An 11,700-nucleotide genomic window follows, 5' to 3' on the forward strand; every position below is an offset into this window, starting at 1 on the left:
GGGGGGGGGGGTTGCAATAGGAAAAAACATCCTGGTATCTTTTTCCATAGCCAGGAAAGGATTGAAAATTAAGAGCTGGCATTTTCCAAGGGGTGCCTTGTGCCAAAAACAGCTGGAAACAATTGCTTTAGAGACAATCCAACTCAACCAGGCCTGTCCTCTGGTTCAGAAGAGTCTGCGTGTTGGCATTGACCAGCAACACAGTGCAAGTAATTCTAGCCCTTGCTTAAAAGGCCACTTCCCACCACCTCCATTCTTTCAAAACGGCTAACTGAGATGGAAGCAGGGACCAGCCACAGTGCATGACAGCACTGAGGAACCAAGAATTTTGTATTTCTGATTTGTCAGCTGGCATTTTTGCCTCTCTCAGGCCAGCCACAGCTACTCAGGAGCTGAAAGAAAGCTCCCAGGGAATCAAGATCTCACACACCAGGTATCCTAGATTTGCTGGCTAGCATTTTCCCCATGCTTGCTCCCACCCCCCAGACTATGGAGGGGCTGATCCAAAGCTTCTTTTCACACGTCAAGTTGCTCACAACAGCAACTTGGCTCCTCCACCTTCGGGCTAAGATCATGGTCTTCTTGCAAGGCGACACCAGGGGGGTGAGGTGCCAGCCCCTGGAGGGACATGTCCTCAACCCAAGCATAACACCAGAGGCTAGGGGGAACCCAGGCAAGATCCGCCAGTGCAGGCAGGGGCTTGCTCACAAATGAGCCCTTGTGGGCTGGCTCAAGGCACACATGACTGAGCCGTGACACGCATGATTCTCCCCGTGACAGCCCTAGCAGCAGGCGGAATTCCCGGGTCCCCCGAGCCGCCTTACCTGCCCCGGAAACGAACAGGGCGCCCCCACGGCACGCGAGTGCCCACAGCAACAGCACCCGCGCCAGCCTCATGGCGCCGCACGGCCATCCCCACACTGCTGCCCCGCCGCCGCCCGGCCCCATTTCTACCCGTACTCCGGACAGGCGCAGGCTGCCACTTCCGCCCGCCCGCTCCCTCCGCCTTCCTCCCCGCCTCCTCGCCCTGATTAGCCCCTGTGGTGCAGGGGGTAGGATGAGCCTTTAGGGTGCAGCGCGGCTGTTGCTCGCCTTATAGCGTCCTGCCTGCGGGGTCTGCAGGCAGCCTCCTTCCTCTCTGGCGCCTGCTCCTAGCTACCAAACCCAGGGTGTCCCCCGCTTTTCTTCTCGGGACCCCTGGGGACAGCAGATGGGAAGTTCGGAGTAGATATGAGGGAAAACTTTCTCAGAAGGGTAGTGAAGCACTGGGACAGGTTAGCTAGGGAGGTGGTGGGAGCGCCATCCTTGGAAGACCGGGCAGCATTGCCAACTCTCATGATTTTTGGTGTTGTTCGGGAACTACACTTCGGGAATGTGAAAAACTTAGCTCTTTCTTTTGCATATATTTAAAAGTTGGCCAAGGCATGTGATCTAGTTGCATTCCTCCCTAACACAGCTATGCCAGCAAAACTTTATAGTTAGTATAATGCTACTGACTAAGGTGAAAAAAACATGCCCCCTGTAATTGAGATAGAAGTGCTATTGTTGCTTTGAGCAGGGGTTGAACTAGATTGATGTTTCTCAACCCGTGGGTTGAAATCCAAAAGAATAGATGAAAAGGTCACAAACTTTGAAAATGGATCAACAAACTTTAAAAATGGATTTTCTTTTAAAAGAGAAACACATGGGAAACTGTGGCTTTTCCCTTCCAGCATGTAAGGGGCTGCTTGGGGCCCCACAATGCCACCCCATACCCCTCAAACTGAGGGGCAGGGGGCAGCAGGTCAGGAGTGAGGGGCACAGAGTGGAAAGTTGCCACTGATGTTTATAAATATGTCATGGTACAATAAAGGTTGAGAATCATTGGACTAGATGACCTCCGGGGGTCCCTGGCAACCCCCATTTTCTATGATTCAGGCAAATGTCTCACTCCCTGGCACCTGCTCGTAGGTACCAAGCCAGAGTTCTCCACCTCTCTTTTTGGACTCCTGGTACTCCCAGATATACTTGACATGCCTCCCCTGGCTCTGAGTTGTCACTGGTTGTTTGCCCACAATAATGGCCATTCTTCTGTGGCAAAACACTCAGCCTGTTTTCAGCACTGTGGATTCTTCTGGGTTTCTCTGGTGGCTCTTGTTGGGTGTGCCACCATACCTAAGCATGCTAACATGTTTAACACTGAGAATGATGAAGTGCTTCAGCAGCCTGCCCCAGGCCATGAATATAACCTCCCCAGTCACCATCAAGGGAAAGACCCTAGAGGCAGTTTATAATTTCCCCTACCTCTGTAGCCACCTTTCTCAGAGAGCGAACACTGATGAAGAGATCCATCGCAGGATCCAGTGCACAAATGCCTCCTTTGGGAAATTGCTTTGGTGTGTTTTTATTCTCTGGAAAAACACCAAGGTCCTGGTCTACAATGCAGTCATCATCCTCACTCTCCTCTACAGGTATAAAATCAGGGAGACCTACCATCGTCATCTCAAGAGACTGGAAAAGTATCACCAATGATGCCGCTGGAAAATCTTCCGCATCTAATGGAGAGATTGCTCCACAAACACCAGCATCCTTGCTGAAGCAAGCGTCACCAGCATTGAGTTGGTGATCCTCAAGCACTGACTTCACTGGATCAGACATGCACATGCCTAAGTCCCGACTTCCAAAACAAGTGCTCTGCTCCCAACAGCCTGAGATCTTGCAGTAGCCAGAGGAAATGCTACAAAGACACATTAAAAGCATACTTAAAGAAAATGGATGCCAACATCAAGAGCTGAGCTGGAAGTAGGACAGGATGAGTCCTGACAAACTGGCTGCTGACCAATTTCAATGATGCTGTAACCTCAACCAAGCAGCAGCCCATTTCAAGGTGAAGTGTTTTGCCCTTGATGAAGAAGAGAAAGAATGGAGGGGGGAAAGGAGAGAAATCCTAGCCTACAGCCTACTCTCCCCTGCAGAAAAACCTACAACTTCTGTGGCCAGGTCTGTGGCTCAAGGATGGGACTCTTAAGTCACTTCAAGGCTTATCAGTTATCAGTGACTTGCAGTAGAGATCATCCTTGAATTGAGGGATTGCCAATGACAGCATTGTAGGGCATCCTTGAAAGGATCTCAAAGCACCTCAGGGTGCCACAGCACCCCGGTCAAGAACCATGGTACTAAGCTATACTGGGTCAAGGCAGTACCATTAACCTGCATTATTCTAGATTCTAAGGATCCTGGTTACTCCCTCAGTGCCATGTTAGCATGGCACTGGGAGAGTTATTGTGAGGTGCTTCCAGTCTAACGGCTTTGTTTGTGTGAAAAAAACAGCACTATTTTTTAATCTTCTGGTGTTTAAATCAGTTGCCAACTCTCATGGCATGACTGCAAGTCTCACAATGGAGGTTTGTTCCTTAAAAGTTCAGACCCCAAAGGTAGGGGGTTGACTTGGGCCTTTCTCATTTAAAAAAAAAAAAAAGTTTCTAGTCTGTGGTAAGTGCATGCTAACAGGCAAGCAACGTGGAAGGCAGATGGAAACATTATTATTATTTTTCAGGGACCTGAGCCATGATTTTTTATTGCTTTACGGTTGTTCAAACGTACAAATCCTTGTGTGAGCGCTCTTTCTGTGATTACATAGTGATATAGGTCAAATTAGTTTAACTAGAATAGTTTACATTTTCATTGCATGTAATGTGAGCACAACTTGATATTGTAAACCTTGCATAAACATGCAAGATTGGGCTGCTTCTCTGTATGGGTGTCTGGCTTATTGTGGTTCTTTTCTTTGCCCACAATAGTGTTCCTATTACCCAAGTTCTTCTGGGTTAACCAGCCCCCCCAATAGTTACCTCCAGAATCCAACCACTGCAGCCTGGTGGATGGGCTCACCCATTTTAAAAGCATTAGAATCAGATCTTTAAGACATCGCACAGTATTAAAATATTCAGCACTGACTTGGTTCACACCCCTGACATATTTTGCTTGCATAGATAGGGGCTGGTCTACATTACAGACCTTCTGCTGCTATAGCCATGCTGCCATAGCTTTGTCAACAGTGCCTCTTAGTGGAGTCACACCTTATGCTGCAGAGGGGTATTTCTACATAACATTCTCAAATGACATAAGCTAAACGGGCAAGAGCTTGCTTTTGTTCCTACTCTACATCTCCACTGGAGTATAGCTCTGTTGGCCAAGGGGTGTGATCTAGTTGCATTCCTAGCTAACACAGCTATGCTACGCCCTCAAAACTTTATACCAAAACTGTAGACCAAACCTGTGCTACTGACTAAGGTGAAAAAGCATGCCCCCTCTAACTGAGATAGTGATGCTATTGTGCTACCATGTAGTTATTGCCAAGAGAAAAACCCCTGCCAAAATGTAGCTCTGTCAGAAGAACTACACCAGCAGAGTCTCCATAGCATAGACCGGGGTAGGCAATGTTTTTTGGCCGGAGTACCGAAAAAACCACAGTGGCTACCTTGCAAGGTGCCAGAGTGCCGACATGCCGGAGCCCTGAGTAGCTGTTTGCAGCCTCCCAGTCTGCTCCCACAGAGCTGCCTGCTGGGAGCAGCCTGGGCTCTGTGGCTGGCAGCAGCTGCTTAAAGCCCAGGTTGGCGGTGGTGTGCCGAGCAAAATGGCCTTGTGTGCCATGCTCGGCACACGTGCCGGGGGTTGCTGACCCCTGGCATAGACAAATCAGCTATCACATGAGGCTATCCAAAACTACTACAGCCAAATCAAAGTTAAAAATCATGTGAGTACTGATTTGTTCAAATGTGGTCTCTCAGTGAGAAATGCAGTGTTCAGTGACTCACAGATGGCCTATTCTGCTTGGCAGCAACAGTTAAGGTGGAGTGAGCCAAAGAGAGTCATCAAAGTAAATCTGCTTTTCCCTTACTGCCCTTTCCCTGAATGGATGGATATTAACTGGAAGAACTACTCTATAACAGCTGCACTTCATTTTGATCATTTCCTATTTTTCCCACTCAAAGCATAGTGTGGGAGTTACTGACATCTATACTTAACAAAGGTATAAATAAGAGGTAAATCAGACACACCTTTTTGTAGGGGTGTCACATATAATAATAAAATAACAATTTGCTTTATTTAATTGTCAAGAAGGTAATAGATATTTGAAAAACATGTAGAATCCAGATAATAGTAATAAGAATGATGACAATGTTAAAAAGATTAAAATCAAAGCAAAACAGGTTAAAAGTGCCTTTGAAAGCATATGCTGTAGAAACTAACCTAATTTTTCCAATATATTGTATATATTTTTCTTCTGTTAAAAATGTACTAAATCCAAATATTAAAAATCTGGACAGGAATTCTATGATCAATCCTTCTTTCTTAAACCTAATTCATTTAAAACCAGATAGTGTAGTAGTGAGACAAAACATCTAGTTGATCTTTGCAACCCATCTAAGAATTAGGTATTATCTCCACATTGGGGAATGGATTTCTGTATGCCTCACTGATGGGGAGATATTTTCAGAAAGTAGGGAGTTCAGAGAAGAGAAAAATTATCCTGGACCTGGAGGTATTGATTTAGGAGGGACAATTTTGAAACTGTTTTGCATGGTTCAGTGATGAGTCAGGAGGGTTTGTGATAGCAGGCTACAAATATTTGAGGGCAGTAAACTCCAAGGCTAGAAAAAATGTTTATAATTGTACAAGGGAGTATTAACATGATTGATTAGAAAAAATTAAAATGGAGAAGATGTACACTGAATATCAGGAATAATTTCTTAAGCCTGCAATGTATTGAAAATGTACTGGAAAACAAATTAGTTTGTATATAGCAGGAAACAATTTGATATTGATGGATACATGGACAGAAAGACATACAGTGTCTCCTTCATCCTCTGCTTCTAAGGACTTCACATTTAAGCTTGCCTTGAGTCTACACTACAAAGTTTGACCAGCCCAGCTACGTAGCAACCTCTTATCAACATAGCTACACCAGCACAAATCTCAGTGTGGGTCTAGCTATGCTGACAGAAGAGCACTTTGTCAGCTTTGCTTTTGTGGTTTAGGGAGGCAGTGTAGCTGTGCCCCTGGAAAAACTTGCTCTCACAACACATGCTGAATCTTTACTAGGTCTCTGTACCCATAAGGGCTGTAAAGGCTCCATATTGTAGACAAGGCAGTCTTGCCAATCCTAAAATCATGAGTTTGGTTAAAAAATGCGCGCTCTCTCTCTCTCTCTCTCTCTCTCTCTCTCACACACACACACACACACACACACACACACAGAGTTTGGTTCCTACATTCACGGAGAATCCATTCATATGAAGAATAAATCACTGAACCTTATAACCAGGATGTCCCTGGTTATATGGTTCTTTGTCCCTCCCTCCGCCATCTATATGCACAAGGGACTCTGGGACTTGTAGTTCTTGAGACAGCATGTCACATAGGGAAGCATAAATCCCTCTGTGTCTCAAACTACAAGTCCTAGAATTAACTAGACAAGCACACTCTCTGTTCTACAGAAGGGCCTTGGGCTGGCCAGCAACTCACAGTTCAGAATGTTGCTTGGTCCGCTTCTGATTGGCTTCAGCAAATCTCACAGTGGAGACCCCATATAGGTAGTGCATAACTTTCCATACATATCCTCAAGCATGACCTACAATGTAGCATTTGGGGTTTTTTCCTCATGGTAATAGGATTGCAGCCTGGGCCGGGCCCTCCTTGATCTCTGGGCCCTGGTAAAGAACACCCTTTCCTTCCCCATGCTTGGACCCTCCGTCTGCACACTATGCCCCTGAGGATACCGAAGGAGTTCGCCAGTGTGACTGCAGAGCCGTTAGCAATTATCTTGGAAAACGTGCGGCAATCAGGAGAGGTCCCAGATGACTGGAAAAGGGCAAATATAGTGCCCATCTTTAAGAAAGTGAAGGAGGATCCAAAGAACTACAGACCAGTCAGCCTCATCTCAATCCCTGGAAAAATCATGGAACAAGTCCTCAAGGAATCCATTTCTAAGTACTTGGAGAAGGAGGTGATTAGGAACAGACAGCAGAGATTCACCAAGGGCAAGTCATGCCTGTCCAACCTGAGTGCCTTCTGTGATAAGATGGCTCTATGGATGCAGGGAGAGCAGTGGACATGATATACCTTGACTTTAGCAAAGCTTTTGATGCAGTCTCCCACAACAATCTCACCAGCAAGCTAAGGAAGTATGGACTGGATGAATGGACTGTAAGGTGGACAGAAAAATGGCTGGATTGTTGGGTTCAAAGGCTAGTAATTAATGGCTTGATGTCTAGTTGAGAGCCAGTATCAAGTGAAGTGCCCCAGAGCTTGGTCCTGGGGCCAGTTTTGTTCAGTATCTTCATCAATAACCTGGAAGATGGGATGGAGTGGTTTGCAGATGGCACCAAGCCAGGGAGAGTAGTAGATATGTTGGAGGGTAGGGCTAGGATTCAGAATGACCTAGACCACTTGGAGGATTGGGCCAAAAGAAATCTCATGAGGTTCAACAAGGACAAGTGCAAAGTCCTGCAGTTAGGGCAGAACAATCCCATGCACCAGTACAGGCTGGGGACCAACTGGCTAAACAGCAGCAGAAAAGAACCTGGGGTTATAGTGGACAATAAGCTGAATATAAGACAACAGTGAGCCCTTATTGCTCAGAAGGCTAGTGGCATCCTGGGCTGCATTAGTAGGAGCGTTGCCAGCATATTGAATGAAGTGATTATTCTTCTCTATTCAGCACTGGTGTCCAATTTTGGGCCCCCTGCTACACAAAGGATGTAGACAAATTGGAGAGAGTCCAGCAGAAGGCAACAAAAATGGTGAAGGGGCTGGGGCACATGACTTCTGAAGAGAGACTGCTGGAACTGGGCTGTAGCTTGGAGAAGACTGAAGGGGGACGTAATTGTAGCCTTCAGCTATCTGAAGGGTGGTTCCAAAGAGGATGGAGCTAGACTGTTCTCAGTGGTGGCAAATGACAGAACAAGGAGCAATGGGCTCAAGTTGCAGCAAGGGAAGTTTAGGTTAGATATGAGGAAAATATATGAGGGTAGCAAAGCACTAGAACAGGTTACCCAGAGAGGTTGTGGAATCTCCATCCTTGGAGGTTTTTAAGACCTGGTTAGACAAAGCCTTACCTGGGATGATATAATTGGTGATATAATTTCTTTGAACAGGAAGTTGGAATAGATGACCTCCTGAGGACACTTCCAGCCCTAATTTTTCAAGACAAGTGCCTTCTGGATTAGGGCCCTGCTCCTGCAAGCACTCATATGTGTGCCCATACACACACAGGATCCAGGGAGGCTGCCCTGCTGCACCTGCACCACTGCTTTGATTTATGTCATACCCAAAGTTTAAAACCAAGTGCCTGGCAATGGCAGCAACCTTTCTAGTCAGGCAGTGCTCAAAGAGTCCAGTGATTTCATGGCTCATTGTAATCTACTGATCGGTGCTAAACTCTTCATCCCACAGGTGTTAATGACCCTCTCCTTTTGAATGGCCTTGATGTTCTGCCAGTCCATCCAGCTATGACCTGGTAGCTGCTCCTGGTCATGAAGCTCCTGTTTCACAGCCCTGCACATTTGTTTTTAACTCATTGCAGTGAAGTTCTGTTTGTTTTTGCTTCAATCTTAAACAACATAATACAGCCCTGGGCCACCAGCCTGTTGCTAAAGCTCCTCGTTTATTACCTGGAGAGAAATGCGTGTTGTGTTGTATGCGATGATGCACTTCACCCTCCTTTTCAAACTCCTAGAGATGCCCACACCCAGGCATGTTGGCAGACTCGAGTGCGTATGGCACAAGGCATTAAAAAACAAAATGTGGTAAATGGTGTAAGAAATAGTGATAGCAGGCAAATATTGCTGTAAGAAACAGTGATTTGGGGATGAAGCTGCAGTTGGTTGCTTATTTCCAGTTCCTTATTCCCGGTTCCCTATTCTTTATTCCCAGTTCCCTATTCCTTATTCCTGGTTCCTTTTTCAAAGCTAATCTAGACCCAATAAAAGCTTGTTATAAATTAATCACACATCCTAAAGAGAGAGAATTTCATAATTTCATTAACTGTGCATATTTACCAATTCATACGTAAAATAATATCCTACACCAAGTACAGAGCCCTAATTAAAGGTCAGATTAGAATGGGATTCTGGGGCAAAATACTTCTTGGGCCACCACAAACTTCCTGTTGATGCCACTGGGGGATTGTCCCAAAGAACCCTGACCACATATTTTACCTATTTGGTGGAGTCCCCTGGTCGTACAGAGGTATCCTGATGGGTGGCCCAAGCAGATTTTCTAGCCATAATCCCAGCCCAAAAGCCAATTCTTTATTCAGACTATTATACTTAGTATAATGGGCATGGTGGCTGTCAGCTGGCAGCCTGGCACAGCCAAACTGTGCTTTGGGCCAGGCGGGACTGTTCTTTGGGACAGTCCACCAGTGGCATCAACAGGATGAAATTTGCTCTCTTTAGGATGTGCAATTAATCAATAACAAGCTTTTATTGGGTCTAGATTAGCTTTGAAAAAGGAACCTGCACTGGGAATAAGGAACTTGGAATAAGCAAACAACTTCAGCCTCATGATTTGGGGCGGGTTTTGGAAACAACGCAAGCCCCAGGCAGAGTACCTCTCTCAGCCCCGATTGTTTGCTTATTTGCATCGCAGGGGGCCCCTCATGGCTACTAGGCAGGGAACTCGGGCCCCTCCGTCAAGCCCCAAAGGATCCCGCTCCTCTGAGGAAGTTGCTCAGGCCCAGCCCCTGCGGCACCCGAACCCCTTGATGAGACCTCCCAAGTCCCCACCAGCCAGCATACCCTCCTATCGGAACCCGAACCACAGACCCCAAAAGGAACCAGATACAGCTCCACCCCCACTTCTACTCCCCGCCTCCTCCCATTCCCTTCCTGCCCACCTAAGATCGGGAGCTGCGATTGGCTGCGCCGTCGCGTTTAGGCGATGACTAATGGGCGGGCAGGGTGCTGAGGCGGGAGTATGGCGGATCGGCTCACGCAGCTGCAGGACGCGGTGAATTCGGTGAGGCGCCGTGACGGGGCTGCCGAAGCCCGGGTGGCTCCTGGTCCCGCTTCCTTCCCCGCCACCAGTGGGCGTGGGTCGGGGGGCGCTATCTTAGGGAGGGGAGAAGGGGTCCCGGGGGAGGTCCGGGTGGGGGTTGGGAAGAGGTTGGGGTTGGTGGGAGTGGGGTTGTGAGGAGGGTAGGGGTTTTGCGTTTGGCCACTGGGCGTGGCTGAGCCTGACATGCGATGCTTCTTGCAGCTCGCTGACCAGTTCTGCAATGCCATTGGGGTGCTGCAGCAATGTGGCCCACCTGCCTCGTTCAGCAATATCCAGACTGCCCTCAACAAGGACCAGGCAGCCAATCCCACGGAAGGTAAAAAGCATCTCCTTGTGCAGCCTTTCTGGCTGGCAGCACTGGCGGGGCAGCTTACTGGTGCACACAGGGGTTGGTGAAGGTAGGAGCCAAATGAGATCTGTTCTGGGTCCCTGCAAGAGCGCAGATGTGAGTGATGCTGTCTGGAGTTGGTAGAATTGTAGGAAAGGCAGCTGGAAGGGACCTTGAGAGGCTGTCATTTCCAGCCCATAGCCTTGGCAGGGTTATTCCTCACTAAGCCGTCACAGAATTACCATCCTGATGGCCATATTATCCAGAATACCAGTGTGATGGTATCTGGGAACAATCCCATTCTCTGTCCTGCCATTACATATTTTAGAGCAAAGCAAGAATTGTCTTTCAGGGAGGCAGTTTGAAATATTTAGTTTTAAATGATTAGGTCAGCCCTAATTTTATTCTGTGTGTTTCTGAAGTGGGAACTCTTCTGATCTAGGTGCACAACCAAAAATGCTTCTCAAATTAATCTCCTTTTGCTTTATGTTCTAAATCAGGTTAGGCTTGACCTTGGGGCTATCACAGTGCACAATAGTGCTGTGCTGCGGTTCAGGGCAACTGAACCATGCACAGCCCTGCATGCAGCATGTGCTGGTCCCTGTGCTCACTGTGCAAAAGGCCCCCTGGACACTGCAGTGCCTGGGTTGGACCCAGAGCTGCTGGCAGCACAGGAAATCTGAGGCATGGGCTGCAGGCGGCACCCTGGACTGATTTCCTGCCCTGCTTGCAGTGCTGGGGCCACCCAGTGCTAGTTCCAGGGGCTGGCATGTGGTGCATGAGCTGGACCCAGCACTGTCGCTACTCCATGGTAAGGGTGGGCAGTGGGAGAGGGGGAGAGTCCCAGTTCAGTCCACAGACTGACTCAGAGACGCTTGGCTGGCTGCAGGGGTAGATGCGTTGGATACCTCTGCCTTAAACTCTAGCTAAAGCAAATTCTACTTGCTACAGCATGTGCTAATCTGGCCACTGGCTAGACTAGTATGTCTTGTACAACCTTGAAGGTGCTAGACTAGCCTCTCCCTAATATTGATGTCCTTGAAAGCAAGACGGTTTTTAAATACTGTTTGCAGAGTGCTAATTTTTACATTTAAGAGACAAAAACATGTGAACAGGACTATTGAAACAAACATTGTCAAAATGACACTTGATTAGACATGTAAAATGTGTGTTAATGTATTATTTTTTTTTTTAAAGCATATTAAATCTTTAACCAGAGTATTAGTTGTATTTTCTTAGTTGCCTTTTTTTCTTGTGTGCGGCTTCTTTTTATTCTCTTCCATATTGTTTGGTGATTGCTTTTGGGTTTTTTTTTGGGGGGGGGGGGGGGG

The 11,700-nt window shown here is 47.2% G+C and overlaps 2 protein-coding genes and 1 long non-coding RNA gene across 3 annotated transcripts in view; 2 read left to right on the forward strand and 1 right to left on the reverse strand.

Annotated features, from left to right (window-relative positions):
- The window catches only part of TM7SF3 (transmembrane 7 superfamily member 3), a 36,861-nt gene extending 35,895 nt beyond the window's left edge, over window positions 1-966 (reverse strand). The window contains exon 1 of the mRNA XM_019515709.1: window positions 825-966. Within this exon, the coding sequence (XP_019371254.1) occupies window positions 825-948 (124 nt within the window). The 5' untranslated portion in view covers window positions 949-966. The remainder of the gene's footprint in view (window positions 1-824) is intronic.
- LOC109296321 lies at window positions 85-3,442 on the forward strand. The gene is made up of 2 exons (XR_002096955.1): window positions 85-433; window positions 2,451-3,442. It is a non-coding gene; the product is annotated as an uncharacterized LOC109296321 (long non-coding RNA).
- Window positions 3,443-9,903: 6,461 nt separating this feature from the next.
- Window positions 9,904-11,700, forward strand: part of MED21 (mediator complex subunit 21) — a 6,545-nt gene continuing 4,748 nt past the window's right edge. The window contains exons 1-2 of the mRNA XM_019515711.1: window positions 9,904-10,002; window positions 10,243-10,357. Coding sequence (XP_019371256.1) covers window positions 9,961-10,002; window positions 10,243-10,357 — 157 coding nt within the window. The 5' untranslated portion in view covers window positions 9,904-9,960. The remainder of the gene's footprint in view (window positions 10,003-10,242; window positions 10,358-11,700) is intronic.

The sequence above is a fragment of the Gavialis gangeticus genome, unplaced genomic scaffold (genome assembly GCF_001723915.1).
Source record: "Gavialis gangeticus isolate Ggan-Ray unplaced genomic scaffold, GavGan_comp1, whole genome shotgun sequence".
In the NCBI taxonomy this organism is placed as follows: Eukaryota; Metazoa; Chordata; order Crocodylia; family Gavialidae; genus Gavialis; species Gavialis gangeticus.